Raw genomic sequence first — 19196 nt, 5'->3', positions numbered from 1 at the left:
CTTTTTCATCTCTTGGACGGTTTCATTACCATATCTAAAGCGGTTACGTAATATTTCTGGAAACCACCTGAAAATGACGAAAGAAGAGGAAATCAGTGTTGGTAGCAATGAATTCCTTTGAGATATTAAAGTGTGTTCAAGGGCACCAGCTAGTCGTCAATTCTGAGCTCTATGCGCTGTAATGATCTTCTGATCTTCAGAAATTCTGGGGATAATTCCTTTTTATATACAGCCTTGCGGGCATATGACAAAAGTGATGAAAAGGCATAAACCTGAAAAATAAATAAAAAATAAAATTGGGAATTTAACCTCCTTTCTTGCAGTAGTTAATCATCAAAGAATATCCGGCAAGTTTGGAAGACTAATTCTGAATTTTGACAATTGCTACTCAGGTTAGTTATAGTGGTTTTGTCCAAAAATCTTACTATACAATCTGGCGGTAGTAGGATAATTCTTTGGGATGGTGCTATACAAGAGGAAAGCGATAACTCTCCCGGATCCCAAACCACTGCCGGTAGATATAAACATTGAAGTATGGCATATTGATGAGACCGGTGAGTGGTTCGAGACTTACGAAGAATATTTGACGAGGTTTGATTTTTACGCTCGTCACCATTTCACATGCGAGATAACGGGAACTTCCTGTTTAACTTTTTTCGAAGCTCTTGATAGTGAAGAAACTCAGTTTCGTTACGTCGAGGAGAGATTTCCCCTCAAATTGCGAGAGCCGGTAGCTCGCTTCTTGCATTTCAATGGCATCAAAAGGCTGGATGCCCTAGTGGAAAACGTATATGCGAGATTCAAAAATGACTTTTTCCCCGGTGAGACCGTTTACTTGAGGAAGAATAATAAGGACCTGTTGGATGGATCACCAAGTCAGGCTAGTCCACAACGAGAGGATACACCTTTCAAAGGCTCCAGTCGGGATGAATCGACGCAACCTCAATATCAGAAACCATACATAATTAAAGAGAAGGCACAATTCAACGCGAGTATGGATGCGCAAACGGGAGAGATTATCATGCCAGCTTACTCAAAGTATATGCTCATTGAAGAAAATCATGGTAATAAATCGCTGATTGCAGATCAATCGCAACTTTATCGAGATCGCTCAACATTTACCAAGCATTTGATAAAGTGCTTTTGCAAGATAACACTGAAAAGGGCGTCTTCTAAAATGGGGGCTCCGTGGGCTGTTAAAGAAGAGTACTTACCGATGTATGGTTTGACAATGGAGTGGCCGCTAGAAATGATAAAGTATAAAGAAGATGATGTATCTGAGAGTACGAAAAATAAGCGAGATAGATCGGAAGAAGACATCGAGGATACATTACAAAACGGAAGTAAAAACGTGGAGGAGTTGGGAGAAACTAATAGAGATGAAGTCGAGGAAGAATCATCCAAACGAAGGAAAAATGACGAGCCAAGGGAAGAATCTGTAACTTATGAGAATTCCGCAGCACCAGCAATAACTAGCATCGTCGAAGATTTGGTATTGCCTTTCCAGGGGCCCGCAAGTATATTCGATAAATTGTATTGCTACAATGAATTTTTAGAGTCTGTTCCTGTGAATGAGACTTCAATTAAGTCTTTCAAAAATGTTGAGAAATTGTTACAGGTTTTCCAATTTCTTACCACCTTCGGTCCCAAATTATATCTTTCAAACTTCAATCTCGATCAATTCATTACTTCAATTAAATGCACAGATGCACACGAGTTGAAGGGGGAGGTGGTTTATGTAAACTGTGCAAGTACCACTAAAGAAAATGCTAATGATGACATACCGTGCAGTAACTGGAGGCGAAATGCTCATTTTCGTCAACTAATAGAGTCAAAAAACTCCGAAGACATTATTTACAGAGTTCTGAAAGACGAACCTGCATCAGAGGAGGTGATAGACAATATTAATCACAACGGATGTGGGTTATTGATAGAAGCATTTGTAGCCGTGCTAAGGCTTTTCATAAATGAAGAAGGGGACTGGCAAGTATTAGTTACTGGAGAATGGTTGAGTGGTCCAGATAACCAAGAAGTACCGCATAAGGACAAAGAGACCTCTAGGACGGTCGATATTGATACAGAAGACTCAGAGTATGCAAGGAAAGACGAAAATGAAATAGAGGAAGACGAAGAGGAAGAGCAAGAGAAAGAGAAAGAGGATGACGAATTGAGCTCTGCATTGGATAACTGCCTGAATTACCGAAATGTTAACTGGGCAGAGAGACTGACGAAAAGACAATTCAATAATGGGTTCTGGCTTATTATACTCATGGGAATTTTTGATAGCTGCAATCACATACCGACATATACAAATGCAATGGATAACATCACAAAAAAGCTGATTCCAGAGAATATATCATCTTCTCAGCTCTCTAAACAGCTTTGGAGAAATTTTTGCAAATTGTCGTTTGAAGAAAAAGTTACCTGTTTATGGATCTTGGTTGATCTTGTGTCTAACTTTTCTCCAGATATTAAATCAGCTGTTGACTTTTCGATGGATCTTTGCGGGCAAATTAGGAGTGAGAAGTTTAAGATAGCCAAGGATTTAAAATCTGAACTTTCAACTCTGAATAATCTACAAGCAACCTTGAACAACCTTGCAGAAGCGGAAACTGTAGATGAATCTGCATACAGCCAACTGGAAGAGCAATTGGAGGCTCAAAAAGTGAAAGTAGATAATCTACAATACGATAGATCCCTTTTAGGAAAAAAGTTAATGGAAAATGACTTTCAAAGACTAAAGCCGTTAGGTATCGACCGATATGGCAATAAGTATCATTGGCTAGATTTGAGCGGCGCTGTCGTTCCAGATATTCAGGAGGAAGCAAACGACAATTGGCGTCGGCAACAACAATCGCAGTATCATTCTGGAAGAATATGGATACAGGGCCCTAACGAATCAACAGTCAGGTTTCTCTTAAACATATCCTACGCTGAATTGAGAAAATGGGTTGAGTTGGCAGAACGTGAAGGAAGTGCATTTGCAACAAAAGAGGTTTTCCACATCTATAGAGCTTGTGATGGTTCATACAAGCTAATAAGTGGGTCTGATGAATATGAAATTGTAAACAAGGAACAGATTGCAAATCCCCTGTTCGAATTGACGCCAATTCAAAAGAAAATCATCGACGAAACACCGCAATCTTTAATGCTCACGGATAAAACATGGTATTGTTTGGAAAGAATTGAAGATCTGAGGATGATAATGGATTGGTTAGACACGTGGGGCCGAAGAGAACATGATTTGCTAAGACAATTCAAAGGTATTGAAGAGTATCTGGAGAGCTCTTTTACAATCCGTGAAAGGCGTCTTCTGTCGTTCAGTTCAGACGATGCGGAGGAGAAACTTGTAAAAGAATTTCAGGAGAATGAACTGACCGCAGAGGAAATTGGGTTCAGCAAAGCGGAGCTAATTTCTTCTTCCACTATGACAAATGACTCAAACACATCTGGAAACAATGACTTTGTAAAACACGAAAATGAATTGGAAAAGATTGCCGAAGAGATAATGAGACTGGATGATTGTTCAAAAACAAGAAAAATTCTGGATAGGATTGAAAAACTTGAATCACGCAGGGATCGTCTATTAGACATCAAACAAGCCGTGGAGAGCTCAATGGGACCTGGTGAAAGAGTACAGGCACGCACTGAGAAGAAACGTATACGAAATATCATTACAAGAAAGTTGGAAAAGCAGTCGGAGATCCTTACCGACCTTCTGAATCGCAGGCACTTCAAAGCAATGGAGGACGTGATAGAATGGAAGAACGACCTGGCTATTAGAAAATGGGGAACTCCGTTGCGCAAAAATGCTTCAGGTAACAAAAAAAATAACAGCCCAGATACCGTACACGACAAATTGCAAGAGATCATGAACCTTACTTCGAGAACAAAAGAGGCAGCGACCGTCTGATGAAAGTGCGCAATGAAGAGAAACGCTATTACTCAGCTGGGCCACTTATTATACAGCCGTCCAAAGAACTTTCGGTATGTGAAAGGCAAATTCTTCTGTCCAAACAACGATGTTTCCACCAGCATCTACAGAACTAGAAGATTGCTAAAATTTATATCGATATTGTGACAGAAATAAGACATAATAAAGAGACAACTTAGAAGAACCAGAAACAGGACAATTGCAACAATATGACAAAAGAAATGAAGTCAGACGAACTCCTAACGGAATATCAATTGACTTGAGAGAGTTGTCTGCTGATATTCTATCGTAAGAAGTTTAAGATTCAGGTATCTGACTACGGAGAAAAGTACGGCATGGAATAAGAAATAACAATTGTACCATAGATTCTCTGGGATTGGAAATGTTGTGATGACGGTGCAAATTTTTGACTTTTCATCCTTTCTTATGGTTCAATAGGTACAGGATGTCAGTTATAAATACTGACATCTTTTCTAGATATTAATCTAAATTCAGTTAGTTTTATTTCACCTTATAATATAGGGAACCACGGACTCATATATCTCTATGACTGAACATCACAATATCGTCATCAATGTCCAACCAAATTATTATCGACAACTACGAAGATAACTCACTCTCAAACTGAAGATTATTTTTTAAAGAAGCTGATTGTACTGAAGGCCGAGCCATTGGCTGCCTAAAGAACTGATGACCCAGCACAGGGCTGCACTCAAAACACCTCATGGTCTTTTCTGCCTCATTTCTCACTCACACATCACCAATTTAATATGAATATTAAATCACTTAAGAGATGAACCACTGCTGCTGCCAACTGATGAACAGTAACTACCAGTATTAAGTTCTGGACTTAATCTCAGCTCATACCAATCGATAATCACATTATACGTCTCAGCTAGCATATACAAGTACATTTTTTTTAACCTAACCAAGAATATAATAGCACATAAACATGCACCTTCTAACGAGCGATCAGTTTCCTAAAGACCTTCTTCTTAGCTTCGTTTTTGTTTTTAATGTTTCCTCGTGGTGCACTTCAGGGCGGAACTTTCCCTACTCTTCGAATTCTGCCAATCTGTTCGCGGGCATACCTGTCTCAAAGCAATGTTTTCTATAATCAGTTGACAAGAGGTGATTTAGCTGCTTCTCCAGAAAACATCGCCAAAGACTCTCATTTACAATCAAGACCTCTAGATGTTTCGCACTATGCACCCGTGAAACCTGCGAAGAAAAAAGTGTCAGAGTCAAAATACGAATCCACGACATACGAGTTACCTAAATGGAAGGAAGCACTGGGTGAGCTTGTAATTCGCACTTTCAACTTAGATATGGACAAGGTTAGGGCAGGATCAGTTGCTGGCTCCTACTACTACAACATGTGTAAGGAGCAGGCTTTACAATATGAAAATAAAGAACTCTCCGATACTGCAAAGTTTTTTTACGAGGATCTGAAACTTCCCCGCACATTTTCCCAGTGGTTCCAAGTGACTATCTTACATGAGTGGATGTTGTTTGTTCGTATGCGTGCTATGCCTTTCAAATATGGCAGGAACTATCAACAGAAGTTGGTCGATAGAACTTTTTCAGACATTGAAATGCGGTTGTTCGAAGAGATGAACGTTAACTCTGGGAGAATCGCTGACCAGTATCTAAAAGATTTCAACAGCCAACTTCGCGGTGCAATTTTCGCCTATGACGAAGGTTTTTACACGGACGATGCTACATTGGCGACCGCTGTATGGAGAAATTTGTTTGGTGGTAGAAAGAACATAGATTTTGTGCATCTGGAAGCTGTTGTGAGATATATTCGCTCGCAGCTTTATGTATTGAGTATGCTTTCCGACAGGGAATTTGCGTTGGGCAATTTTAAATTCGTTCCAGCTAATGAATCTGTTAGTGTACTAACCAAAGAACAGGAGAAAGAGCTTAAGAAAAAAGTCATTGAAAAATACGAAGCTATGGATAAGAATAAAGATTTATTACCGAGCGACAGGAGTAAGCTTTCATACACCAACTAGAAACTTATAAGCAAGGAGTCGATAGGGGCAAGCTATCACACACCATTTGATAACTAATAGGCAAGAATTCATATCCATTCAAATCATCATTCAATATAATGTATATATTTATTTTCTGTAAATAGAATTTCTACAGACGTTGGAAATTAGCAGTCCAAGTTTCTGGTTTATTATCGCGAAATAATTGATATAAGGCATCGACTAATTGAAAGTAAAAGCTACCACTTCCTTGGCAACGCTCAGCAGCTAATTTGCCGGCAGATTTGTAGAGCAAAACAGCAGCTACAACCGCCTCGAACAGATTTCCATTGGTGTTTAAGCCACCAATGAAGCATGCAATCGTGGATCCAAGGGAGCATCCACTTGCAGTTATATGCCCCATGATTTCAATTGGACCATTCTCAATCACTAAACAAGGGATTGTCTCCACTGTTTTGCCTCTTGAACCGACGGATAGTGCATATTGACCGGATACTGTTCCATCCGCAATAAAATCGTACTCGCCAGTACACACGACAACAGTTTTATACTGATAAGCTACAAGACGAGTAGCGCGCTCCAGTAACTTTTTGTCGATTGTTCCGGTGTGAGCATCCACACCTTTCATCTTTTCCACGGAAAGCTTCGCCAAGGAAAGAATTTCACTCGAATTACCCTTAATACAGGTAAATTGTCCAGAAGAAAGTAGGGTATCATTTAAGACATGTCTTGTTTCAGTAGCACTATAGCCCACGGGATCAAAAACAATTGGCCTTCCAACCTGATTGTAGGCCAAAATGGCTTCTTGAACCATATCTAATGGAGCTACCGAGCCAGTATTCAACAGCAAAGTGGCATGTGGTATACGTGCGAGATCATGCACTTCAGATTTTATTTCAGACATGATTGGAGAAGATCCCAGTGCTAAAGTAACGTTTGCACCAAAGTTTTGATGCACTTTATTAGTAATGTGTTGCACAAGTGGGCGGTTTTGCTTCACTTGTTCGATGACATTTTTGAGCCCCTCAGGTTTCAATTCACCATTGCCAAGATACAGATCAACAAATTGGAAAGTTTTCTTGCGAAGTAAAGTATGCAAATTAACGGTGGCTGCTGCGGCATCCGCAGCTGCCATGATGTCGCTGACGACACTGATACCATCGAGGGATCTTTTACCGCTGGTCGAAACACATTGGTACAGCACTCTTTCAATGTTTACAGGATGCAGTCCACCAATCGCAACAGTTCTACACCAAGTTGCCTTGCTTGTCTCTAAGGCATTCAATATTCCAATCACCCCTTGTGGTCCCATCGGAGATTTCTTTGGATTTTTCTTTGTACTTGTAGCGAAAACCATGCCAATTCCAATATAGTCGATCATCTCTGGTCCCCACTGCGCTAATCTTTCCACCTCACTTGTCTTTCCAACACTCCATCCGAGTATCTTGTTAGGGCCTAATAGTTTCCTAACCAGGGGAATAGGCATGTCGTCTTGACCAACGTGAACACCCTCAGCGTTAATTGCTAATGCTACATCAATACGGTCGTTAATTATCAGGGGCACATTGAATTGTTGGCACAATTCGTGTATCTTCAGTGCTTCCTCAACGAATGTTTTTGTATCCGTTTCTTTCTCACGCAATTGCACCAATGTTACACCATTCTCTAGGCCAGCCTTGACCTGCGAATATAGTGAAGTACCCGTGGGTAGCATACCAGAATCAGTAACTAGATACAGACTGTAATCAACACTTTTCTTATCAAACATCCCGATTTTTAAATAGTCCTATTGATAATATCTTTACAAATTTTTTAACTTGTACTTGTAAGCACAACTAGAAATCGCTTGTATCGTTTGACAGCTATATATATAGTTTATCATGTTCATAGCGATCAATTCACCTAGCTTTATGCAAGAAACGGTCCTTGGTTTTAATTTTGCATGTAAAATGAGCGCTCCTATTTTCATAAGGTTTCTTGTTGCCCTAATACAGATGCCCTGTATTATCAAAATTGAAAACTAAAGAAACTATGAGAATAATGGCAGAAATATAACATCAAGTTCAAGAGCTTTCAGAAGGCCACAAAGCGATGAAGATCACTCCTAGTGTAGTTATTGACGCACCAGAGTACTATGTAGATCACTTCAATGGCAAATACAATTTAGATAAATGCACTATTTTGAGGAATTTGCGACTAGAAAGCGACTCAGAAGCTATGAGCTCAAGTTTAAAACACATTGCAAAGCCGACGCGTGTGCTGGATTTTACTAATAACGAACTAATATTGATTCCAGACTTGCAGCTGCGAACCGATATTCACACTATTCTGCTTGGACGAAATCAAATATCTCATGTGGATGGAAAAGCCCTGCCATCGAGGCTTGTGAATTTAGTACTTGCAAGTAATAACATTGCACACTTCGAGCAACTTAATGGGCTTCAAGCTTCTCCAAAAACCCTCAAGAACGTAGTGCTGCGAGGAAATCAAGTGTGTCATTTACAAGGCTATAGAGAGTACGTTGTGCGTTTGCTTCCTCAACTTGAAGTTTTGGATTTCACTCGTGTTACGCCCAAGGACAGAGAAAAGTCAAAAGTTGAGTCACCCATCGGTGCCCCTAGTATGAGCATATCTTCAGATAATTTCAGGAACGAACCTAGGGATAAATCGATGGAAATCATGAATTTGGTTGTGGGTAAAATGTCAGAAGAGAAGCGCAAGGTACTCAATCAACAGTTGAAAAATGCTACCTCGTTGGCAGAAATTGCGAAGATAGAAAAGTTGTTATCGGGCAGAGTACAATAATTCCCGTAAGGCCGATCTTTCCTGCATTGTATAATAAAATAGTATGATTGACTATTTACTACTATTTACTAGCTCTTTTATTTTATTCTTTTGCTTTTTCCTCTTACTTTCCTTTCCATCCTTTGAGCACTGGATATCGAAATCATCTGGGTTTATGCCGTCCATTAACATTTTTACTTCAGCCTCCGACAGTTCCTCTCCTCTATTACCATAAGAGTCAGATTTGGAAGTATATGTTTGGATAAAGTCACAGAAATTCTCATCAGTTTGTTCAGATTTTCTACTTTCATTCTTTTTTCTTGTGCACAAATCTTGCAAGAAGCTCACTGCTTCTTTTACTTTTTCGTCATCAAGAGGAGGATTTCCATCAATACTAGTATCAGTGCATTCTATCTCGTTAACGTTCTCAGAAATCCCGTCTGTCTTCACCTTCGTCGTGTCTTTTTCCTCGCATTCTCTTTGCTCCAAGTATCGCTCATAGACCATATTGTATTTGCTTTCATAATTACGACTGCTCATAAAAATGTTCATCAAAGAAGATGATTTATTACTAATTCTTGTATCCAGTGATGCATATACACTGTTCACGTCCGCAGGATTCATTTGATGATCATTGCATAATAAAACAGGAGTAAAGTAGTGAGAATTGCCGGAAACAGTGGCTTCATTATCAGAACGGTGTATATCTGCCATTTTGAATACCAAAGAGAAGCCCGGATTTTTTTGAGAGCAGGTAACATGAAATAGTCTTTCACATAAATCGCATTTTACTAGACCACCGCCTTCTATACCACACAAGCCACAGGAATTGTTTGAGTTTTTCATAAGAGCTAGTTTTGTGTTCATAATGGGTTGTAACGAACTTGCCGAGCCAAATTTAATATCTTTATTGAATATAGCACAAGCCGCATGAGCCCAAGATCCTGAATTTGTACATTTGAGGGCCTCACGTAACGCACCATCGTTTGGATTCTTCGAAAACTCAAATTCTCGATTTTTTGAATAGCATAAGACACACTTATAATTTGTGGAGGCACTTGGATTCAAATCGTTAGAACAAGGATCGCAAATCCATGTAGAATTTTTAGAACCGACCTCATGGAAATTTTCCTTGTCTCTGTTCGCACCATAGCAACAGTAATGGACACGCATTCCACAATTATGACAGCATAGGTCTTTGTACTGGAATTTTTCAAATTTTTGCCTACAAACGGAGCAGTACTCGCTGCGCTGAATATCATCATTGCTGCTCCTTTTAGCATCAATTGAAAATTTAACGCCAGGGGGACCTTCGCGAGGTGTCACTGAATTGCGATAGGCTCGCAGCAATGCTGTTGTACTATTTTCATGAACAACTTCAGGTGAAGGTCTGATATTAGCCATTGGCATCGGGTCGTGGTTGGAAGTTGACCCCAATATACCATCATTATCTATCTTTCGCGCCTTGAGAGAGGGTTCGAAACTCAAGATACTACTCTCTTCAAAATGCGTCCTCTTTCTTGCTGTAGATAATCGTTTTAACTGATCAAGCAAAATCTCATCAATTATGACTTTTTCAAAATTATTCTTAATTGTTACTGTGCCCAATTTACCATTCAACGATGGAATCTCTATCTGTATATCGCCACCAGAATTCAAATCAATCCCATAATTGACGGCTGTCAAAATAGGTGGCGTTGGGCTTTTTTTTGGAAGGTCTCCTTGAGGCGTTGACTTAGATTTAGTTGCAGTTTCCTGTTTTTCTTTTTTAACAACTGGTGCAGATTTTGGCCTATGGTCAATAGTTTTTGCTTGTTTCCGCATCACTGTAGCTAGAAGATTTTCAAGCTCTCTCCTCGAATGCTCGATATTAAATTGATTCTTATCAATTGGCTTTTTTGCTAATCGGTACAATGCTGAGCGGGAAGATAGAGTATTTGTCTTCAGTTTTGCAAAGTGGTCCGGGTTTTGAATGAAATCAGGGCGCTGCCTTAAAATAAACTCTGAATCGGTTACTTGTTCCCACTCTAACAATTTATTGCGTGCCTGCTCTGGTTTACTTGTTAACACATTCGCGTTTCTCTCTTCAAGAGCTTGGTCAATGTTCGAATTCAAAACGTACATACTATTCCCACTTAAGCGCTTTAAAATATCTACAGGTGGCTGCCACTTTATACCGTATCGCCTCCATAAACGTGCACACCTAATGCAAAGAGCATCTAACCTGGGCTGTTTATTCGACGAATCATTACTTTCCCCAGATGTTTTTTTTCGAACATTATTTACTTCTTTATGAGCGCCTGTTTTGTTTTCAAATTTATCATTAAAGCCTGTGTGCATCTTGTTCTTCACATGTTCATCATCGCAACCACCTGTAATTTTATACCAAAGAGGTGAATAATCAATATCGCAGAAAACGCACTTAAAACAGGTTCTTACTAATGATAAATTCTCTGTTTCGAAACATGATTCGTCTAAAAATTTGAGCTCTTCCTTCACTACAGTATTTTTATTTTCCAATGCCAATTTTGTGGGTTTTCGCTCTCTTGGAGATTTTCCTTTGTTTGTGAGTTTCTCTACCTCCTTGTCTGCAGCGTTGAGCTTAGCTTTATTCTTGGGACGACCTTTGAATCCACCCCATATACGTTGTCCATTCTCAGTTTTTTTCCAATAATAATAATATCTTACAATTGAGGACATGGGTTGGCTATCGACATCCTTGCACACTAAATGCAGTTCACTTCCATATTGTGCCACAGCATTTTCAAATTTCTCAACTTCTAAAGTAGAAAAAGTCGGTTCCCTTAGAGACTCTCGAGATAAGAGTTTCTTACATTCGGAGAATGCGCGATCCAGGCTATAGTTTTGATCCATTAGTGCTTTGGTAATCATATCTAAAAAATTACAGCTTTCAGCCATAATCTTAAGTTCTGCAGGAAATTTGTCCTTACATTTTTGAATATATGCCTCTAATGAACCATCGTTGATTTTGCCGTCTTCCATCACCCACAAAAGATCACTAGTTTGGTCTGAGCCTCGTTCATCTGTTCTGTCCGTGCTATAAGGTACAGGCTCCCACTTCTCGAACTTTGCATTGCCTGCCCATTGGTACTTTATACCAATTCTTGAGTTTTTAAAGGGATAAGGAATGTAAAAGTTTCTTTGTAACAGATCTTCCAGGTGGCAGATCATATTTTGCCCCATGTATTGGAACCAGTGTCTCTCATCTACTTTTGAATCACCCTCTTCGATTACATTCCTCGATATACAGTCCAGCTTGTCCTTGAAGGCACCAATACTCTCCGTTTGTTTTGTTTGTTCATCATTTAACTCTCTTAGCGCTTCGCTGGTGCCTTCGTGACGCTTCAAGCAATTAAAACATAACCATATAATACCTTTATTCGGTTTCTTCTCCAATGGCGGATCCATGCAATGCAAATGGACGCAAGAATAGCATTCGTCGCATTTAAGTCTCTGGCTAGACCTACACCATTCCCTACAGACAGAGCATCTATCATCCCAACTTTCATCATTCGCTTCGTTCTCAGATGTATTGTCCTTGATGACATATTTTCGGAGTATTTTATTCAAAGGATATTTATCCTCTATGAACATGTACCGAAATCTTTTGCTCAGTAAGTATAAAAAGGGTGAACTTTTGTGTAAGGTGAGCAACTTTTCTGAGCTTACTACGTTGTAATAGGCTAATGAATATCTATCGAACAGCTGATCAAAATAGAAGACATTTGGTCTGGTTATGAACTCAGCGGTATTTGAGTTTTCATTTTCAAATTCATCAACATGTAACACTGTACACTTCCCTCTATATGATATTATGGGGCAAATATCTTCATGCAAAGATGCGTACACAAGTCTTGTATCAAAATTTGAGGTTTTATCCTGAATATCTCGCGATCTGTAAAACCAATTCATTTTTACATGAAAGTATTTCGCAGATAGTTCACTTGTGACTGCTTTCAGCTTATCAATCAGTTGTGAGAACTCTACTTTGGGGACAAATTGCACCACTCGACCAATATAGTAAGGCTCCCCAGGCGGCTCAGAAACCATGTAAATCGTATCCCCAGCCTTCAGGAGCAGGCGGTCAGAATTTTTGAGAGTATTTTGGGAGACATTTACCAGTGCATCCTTCAAATCTAGGATATTGGAAAATCTGCTTGTCTTCCGTAAGTTCGGCGGAAGTACAGGAATGAAGTTCCATCCCACAGCCTTGTCATTCAAAAAGCTTTGATGTTTGTTCTTGGTCACGCCTGATGAAGTCCCCGTATTACCATTCTTATCTGCTGTAGATTTATTGGACCTTGGCCGACCGACACGGTTTGGGGGTTTTGACTTGGTATCGACTTTCTCGAATTGATCAATTCTTCGGATAAGATCTGCATCAGCCTCTTTTTCACTGTAGTTTACAGACCTAGTTCCTGCTCTCTGTTTTGGCATTGATTTTGAATCATTGTGAGCCATATCTCTGCATATAGTTTGACTAGTTTCTGTCTGGATATAGCGCAACTCGCACATAGAAGTTTCGAAATATTTCAACCATTTGGTAATAAACTGTAAAGAAGACGCTGTCAAGACGCTGCAAAGCAGCGTGTAGACACTATAAAGTACGACGGTAGGTCTTCGCAGGAGTCAAATAAACACATTTGTAGTCATCATGAATGCAAGCAGCTCTCCAGAGATACCTGGTATCATTCAGCCAGGAATGGTCACGCAAGATTTGAAGATGATGGTATGCAAATTACTCAATTCACCCAAGCCATCCAAAACATTCCCTGGCTCTCAGCCCGTTTCTTTTCAGCATTCAGATATCGAGAATAAACTTTTGAGTCAAGATTATTACGTTTGTGAGAAGACTGATGGATTGCGTGTGCTAATGCTTATTTTGATCAATCCAGTGACTAGAGAACAAGGTTGCTTTATGATTGACAGGGAAAACAATTATTATTTAATCAATGGGTTTCGATTTCCTAAACTACCTCGTAAAGACAAGAGAGAGCTACTGGAGACGTTGCAAGATGGTACACTGGTTGACGGGGAACTTGTTCTTCAAACAAATCCAATTACAAAGTTGCAGGAATTAAGGTATTTGATGTTTGATTGTCAGGCAATAAACGGACGTTGTTTGACCAGTTCACCAACCAGCTCACGATTGGCACATTTAGGTAAAGAGTTTTTCAAACCGTACTATGATTTGAGATCTATATTTCCTGATAAATGTGTGACTTTTCCATTTAAATTGTCAATGAAACACATGAACTTCAGCTATGATTTAGTTAAAGTCGCAAACAGTTTGGAAAAACTGCCGCATAAATCAGATGGTCTGATTTTTACACCTGTAAGAACGGCGTACTGCATCGGTACGAAGGATTCCTTATTACTGAAATGGAAACCTGAAGATGAAAATTCAGTTGATTTTAAGCTAGTCTTGGATATTCCGATGGTTGAAGATGAATCCACTCCCAAAAAAGATCCTAATAGATGGTACTATAATTTCAATGTAAAGCCAAACTTTGAACTTTATGTTTGGCTGGGCGGAGCTGATGTCAATACCAAACTGAAAGATTTTGGGAATCCATTCAGCAAAAAAGAATTCGAGTTACTTGAACGAACATATAAGAAATTTGCTGCATTGGAGGTATCAGACGAAAAATGGCAAGAGTTGAAAAGCTTAAATGAACCTTTAAATGGAAGAATAGTAGAGTGCACTAAGGATCAAGAGACTGGGGCCTGGAAATTTTTAAGATTTAGGGACGACAAATTGAATGGTAACTATACGTCCGTTGTCCAAAAGGTTTTGGAAAGTATAAGTGACTCCGTGAAACTTGAAGATTTGGCGGAGGTTGCAAATGATATCAAAGAACTGTGGGAAGATCGCAAAGAAGAAGAGCGTGGATCAGCAGTAAGTTCCCACGCACCACCAATGATTAAGAGGGTGCAAAAATCTACTAATGGTGTCAATGACAGTAATGAGACCCCTATACAACCGAGGTACGTTGACGAAGATGATTTTTCTGAGTAAATAATTTTTAATTTTTTTAGTGTATTACTATATACAAGTACAAATAGATACAGACTTAGAGACAAAGCGATTTTTGCGATCGCAACCTGCGTGCAACTTCGACTTCATGAATGCATTAGTACAATACTTTTTAGAAGTTCCCTTGGGTTACCATTCCCACTCAAAAAATATTTCTGGTCAGCAAGCCGTTCAAAACTTTGCTGTGATTCAGAGTTGAGAATAATTTCTGATTTCAAATAAAATTCCAAGAGCTCTTTAACTTCATCTTTAGTTAGTTTTGGAACTTCGAATTCCCTCACTTCGCCCTTTTTCAAAATTGAAGCAAATTCTGGATCGTAGTGATCTCTGCTGATGTATACATCTTCCTCCACCTTACCCAAGGCTGTAGGTAAAGTTCTATTAGTCCTATCCACGCCGGATATAGCTAAAACAACAGCACTATCTCTATGTAAGAATTTTGAATCTCCGCTTATGGTATCCATTATGATTTTTCCAATTTGAAACTCAAGCAAATGAATATTTTTGTTATTTACATCTTTGTAGCTGGAAAAGGGTGTCGTTAGAATGCGAGAGAAATTATCGATTGTGAAAAATACAGGATGCGCCTTTTGTATCAAAAGCTCAGATATTATAGCTTGAAAAAGATTCCCACTGTTTCTACTGTGCGTCTTGACCGATATCAGATCGAATAGATCGTTTTGACTTCCCTTCAGTGTAATTTGCTTCTTGATTGCAGAATCCTTGGGATCTGCATTAGAAAAGGTATAGTCCTTGGACAACTTGAGAGAACGCAATACTTTTTCGTCATTAGATTTCAGAATTTTCCTTAAAAGCTGTTTCAAGTACATTGGTTGAATATACTGTTTTGTCGTTTCATCATACACGAAATCTTTACGACCATTTAAAAAAGCTTCAGGATAGGAGATATGAATTATGATACCCTTGGACTCGCACATAACAGCATGAGTTTGTGCTAACAGAACGCTTTTCCCCACACCCGCTTCGCCTGTTATAATAAATTTCTTATTGGAGGAAGTCCGCAAAAGATCCAAAAATTTTTTGGTTGAACTCTCACGGACTAGCGATATTGGCTTGGGGAATAACTCGTTGTATTGATTTTTCTTGAAAGAACCCAAATGATACAGCGAACGATATTGTTTGTTTGTGTATGAGGCAACTTTGTTAAGTGTGCTATTCAAGTCTGATGAGTTCAGCGTTGGTATTTCGACGAATGAAGCATTCTGGCTCAGTTTGGATGAGGCAACTGTATCAGTCCAGTTCTTGTAAAGGGTGTCCCCGCTTATTCTTTTCGTCGCAGTTTTATTTCCCGATGCTTTCTTTGCAAAACCTTGGGCTTTACCACGACTAGGTGCCGCCGCTCTACTGAGAATTGTGGTGGAAAACTGTCTTGAACGGAGACCTAACATCTCACTAAGCTTATGCCAGACTGCTATTCAAGTAGCGCTCCAGATACTCCAAATGTTTTACGAAACAAATAAAGACTTCGTTCACCTTTTCATTTGAAAGAATCAAAAGTTATATGCTGTATTGTCTGCAAAAAAACTGTAATCGTAAAGTACGGAATGTACAAGGGAAAAGTCACTGGTAAACCAATTATACTAATCTACAGAATTATTATACAGTCTAGCCATTTCTGATGCTCTAAGCCTGGACATTTCTTTGAGATGCAGAATCAGTAATTCCAACATCTTGAACAGTTGTATCTTGAATATCGCCCTCTACAGAATTGGGTTTGTCGGCTACAGCAGAGTCGGTTTCAACTTCCTCGGTTTCAGAGACAGTTTTAGGTTTCTCGGGTGCGGGGACGCTTGGTATACCTTTAGCTGTTAAATAATCAAATATTCCACGCTGGATGTCATTGCCTGTTTTTTCAGAGGACTCGGATCCCTGTACATGCCTATCAAAGTTGTCAATGTGAGTGAAAAAACCATTGAAGATGTTCATTTCGACTTCTTCCTTGTATATCTTGTCATAAATGTGTTTCATTTTGAAGGCATCCATTTCATCCTGATACCTCGAAAACTCAATCGGCTTGTAGCCAAATTTTTCTAGTCTTTTATTATAGCCTTCGAAAACAGGGGACTCTAATAGAAGGCCCAATGCTGGAGCTTTGGGAATATTGATTTTTTGAGGGCCATACGCGGAAAGTATTCTATCAGTTGGGCAACCGCTTCTTGCAATTAGAGTAGCCATTGAAATCATCTTACGGATCTGGTGTAACATGAAGGACTGGCCGTGAATTTTGATAGAAATCCATTCAGTTTCAGCATCGCCAACAACAAAAGGCCGGGAAATTTTAATTTCTTTCATAAACCTGATAGCACTTGACTCCTTGAAATCTTTGCCTAAAGTAAAATTATGGAAATTGTGGGCACCCAAATAGCGATTCATAGCTTCACTGAAATGACTCAACTTCTTTTCCGACAAACGGTATTTTCTTTTATGTTTATTTTCCAATTGTTTGTATTTTTTTACGTTCAGATACAATGCTTCGTTATCTGCGAATTCATCTGTTGAAAGTGGACTAAAACTCTGAATTGCTTTTAATTCTTCTTCACTGAAGGTCTCTTTTATTTGTCCCTCAAGCTCTGTCCAAAAATTTATTGAATCCTCGTCATCGGCAACTACACCAGGGTATTCTTCTTTACTTTTTACGATATTCTCATAAAGCAAAGAACCGGGTTTGGGTCCTAGTAGGGCATAAGTTGGCAACAGATACTCATACCACCGAGATCCGCACATTTTTCTGCAATCGAAAGCCTTGTTAACGCGTTCTATGTCCCACACTCGAATCCCTTCTGGTAGCTTATCGTTTATCTTTTGTTTAATATCGGGATCCTCAATAATCAGCTTCAGTGAAATTAGATTACCCCCAGCGTGAACACCTTTGTCAGTTCTTGCAGCCCTCATGAAGCCATTTTTACTCAAATCTGTCGAGTTGTCTTTTGAGATTGCACCAGCTTCCGAGAATGCTCTGAATAATTCAGATTCAATTGTTGGATTTGGTGGGTTGTATTGCATGCCATGGTAACCAGTACCACAATATCCAATCATAACTGCAACTTTCCGTTTAGGAAGTCTCTTTTCCTTTATCACTTGCTCACCATCGTCATTACCATTTTCTTTTGGAACTACTGTTGTATCAAGTTTACTATATTTCAGAAAACGAATCAGTTTCAGTTTGGTTAGTATAATTTGCAATACTTCAGAATAAAACACCCACCAGACCACATACATACACTCTCTTCTCGTCCTGATTATGATCTCCATCAACTTTGCCCTCATAGTCAGCTTTCCTGGCTTTGGTCCACTTATATTGAGCACCTCTTTTATAAGCCTCGCTGTCCATCTGATCATCGTCGTATGCTGGTTTCAAATTATCTCCAGTCATCCTGATTTATCCACTTAACGCTAATATGAGCCTTCTTTGAAAAGAGTATTTTCTACATGTGTTGCACAAGTCATATCTTTCATGGTTGAGGGCAAATTTTCATTAAAAAGTCCTGAAAAAAAGAAAAAAGGCACTTAGATATTAGAGAGGTCAAACCTACTCTTTTGAGCCCATCCATAGTACGTTAGGAGGCTTGACAAAGACTGATTACATCAACTACATGTTTCACAAGGGCTAATTGACCTTCAATCGCACTCTCGACTCCTTCACGTGATCCCTAACTTGTCAATTTCATCTAGGATTTGAAAATTTTCTGTCATTCCAGTGCGATGCGATGCGATGAGGTTGAAAAACTACTTAATGTAATTAACATTTTGATTAAGAAAATATTTGCAAGTAGTGTCCAGGCTGTTTGACTGATCGATAGGTGCAGAAAATATGAGACAACTCACAGAGGAGGAAACCAGGGTACTGTTTGAGAAGTTAGCTGGATATGTCGGAAGAAACATTTCCTACTTGGTGAACAACAAAGAAGTACCACATGTTTTTAGATTACAAAAGGACAGGGTATATTATGCCCCGGAATCCGTTGCAAATTTGGCAACGTCAGTTGCAAGACCGAATCTGATGTCTTTGGGTATTTGTTTAGGTAAATTCACAAAGACGGGAAAATTTAGATTGCATGTTACTTCATTACCTATATTGGCACAAAATGCGAAATATAAAATTTGGATCAAAACCAATGGTGAAATGCCCTTTTTATATGGTAACCATGTATTGAAGGCACACGTTGGTAGGATGTCTGATGATATACCAGAACATGCCGGTGTGATTGTACTTTCGATGAACGATGTTCCACTGGGATTCGGGGTTAGTGCCAAGACAACAAATGAGGCGAGAAATCTACAGCCCACAAGTATTGTAGCATTTAGGCAAGCTGATATTGGTGAGTATTTGAGAGATGAAGATACGTTATTCACATAGTTCGTCCATTATATAAATTATTCTCTGTCATTTAATGGAAATGAA

The 19196-nt window shown here is 39.2% G+C and overlaps 9 protein-coding genes across 9 annotated transcripts; 5 read left to right on the top strand and 4 right to left on the bottom strand.

The window, feature by feature from the left end:
* Positions 1–460: 460 nt before the first annotated feature.
* On the top strand, positions 461–3913 carry HG535_0B01020 (uncharacterized protein; the record flags this gene model as incomplete). Its single annotated transcript, XM_037286897.1, has 1 exon — positions 461–3913. The coding sequence occupies one exon, from the start codon at positions 461–463 to the stop codon at positions 3911–3913; it is 3453 nt and encodes a 1150-aa protein (XP_037142792.1).
* A 1037-nt stretch (positions 3914–4950) lies between these two features.
* CBP3 (Cbp3p) lies at positions 4951–5952 on the top strand (the record flags this gene model as incomplete). The annotated part of the gene is made up of 1 exon (XM_037286896.1): positions 4951–5952. The coding sequence occupies one exon, from the start codon at positions 4951–4953 to the stop codon at positions 5950–5952; it is 1002 nt and encodes a 333-aa protein (XP_037142791.1).
* A 130-nt stretch (positions 5953–6082) lies between these two features.
* THI6 (bifunctional hydroxyethylthiazole kinase/thiamine-phosphate diphosphorylase) lies at positions 6083–7699 on the bottom strand (the record flags this gene model as incomplete). The annotated part of the gene is made up of 1 exon (XM_037286895.1): positions 6083–7699. The coding sequence occupies one exon, from the start codon at positions 7697–7699 to the stop codon at positions 6083–6085; it is 1617 nt and encodes a 538-aa protein (XP_037142790.1).
* A 323-nt stretch (positions 7700–8022) lies between these two features.
* Positions 8023–8736, top strand: LEA1 (U2 snRNP complex subunit LEA1; the record flags this gene model as incomplete). The annotated part of the gene is made up of 1 exon (XM_037286894.1): positions 8023–8736. The coding sequence occupies one exon, from the start codon at positions 8023–8025 to the stop codon at positions 8734–8736; it is 714 nt and encodes a 237-aa protein (XP_037142789.1).
* Positions 8737–8787: 51 nt separating this feature from the next.
* SNT2 (DNA-binding E3 ubiquitin-protein ligase SNT2) lies at positions 8788–13251 on the bottom strand (the record flags this gene model as incomplete). The annotated part of the gene is made up of 1 exon (XM_037286893.1): positions 8788–13251. The coding sequence occupies one exon, from the start codon at positions 13249–13251 to the stop codon at positions 8788–8790; it is 4464 nt and encodes a 1487-aa protein (XP_037142788.1).
* A 139-nt stretch (positions 13252–13390) lies between these two features.
* On the top strand, positions 13391–14755 carry CEG1 (mRNA guanylyltransferase; the record flags this gene model as incomplete). Its single annotated transcript, XM_037286892.1, has 1 exon — positions 13391–14755. The coding sequence occupies one exon, from the start codon at positions 13391–13393 to the stop codon at positions 14753–14755; it is 1365 nt and encodes a 454-aa protein (XP_037142787.1).
* A 104-nt stretch (positions 14756–14859) lies between these two features.
* On the bottom strand, positions 14860–16182 carry RSM23 (mitochondrial 37S ribosomal protein mS29; the record flags this gene model as incomplete). The annotated part of the gene is made up of 1 exon (XM_037286891.1): positions 14860–16182. One exon carries the CDS (start codon positions 16180–16182, stop codon positions 14860–14862), a length of 1323 nt encoding a protein of 440 aa, XP_037142786.1.
* Positions 16183–16417: 235 nt separating this feature from the next.
* PUS1 (pseudouridine synthase PUS1) lies at positions 16418–18167 on the bottom strand (the record flags this gene model as incomplete). Its single annotated transcript, XM_037286890.1, has 2 exons — positions 16418–17927; positions 18016–18167. The coding sequence occupies 2 exons, from the start codon at positions 18165–18167 to the stop codon at positions 16418–16420; spliced, it is 1662 nt and encodes a 553-aa protein (XP_037142785.1).
* A 438-nt stretch (positions 18168–18605) lies between these two features.
* On the top strand, positions 18606–19151 carry NIP7 (ribosome biosynthesis protein NIP7; the record flags this gene model as incomplete). Its single annotated transcript, XM_037286889.1, has 1 exon — positions 18606–19151. The coding sequence occupies one exon, from the start codon at positions 18606–18608 to the stop codon at positions 19149–19151; it is 546 nt and encodes a 181-aa protein (XP_037142784.1).
* Between the last annotated feature and the right edge of the window lie 45 nt (positions 19152–19196).

This window comes from Zygotorulaspora mrakii, chromosome 2 (assembly GCF_013402915.1).
Source record: "Zygotorulaspora mrakii chromosome 2, complete sequence".
In the NCBI taxonomy this organism is placed as follows: Eukaryota; Fungi; Ascomycota; class Saccharomycetes; order Saccharomycetales; family Saccharomycetaceae; genus Zygotorulaspora; species Zygotorulaspora mrakii.
This window is presented reverse-complemented; position numbering and strand designations above follow the sequence as displayed.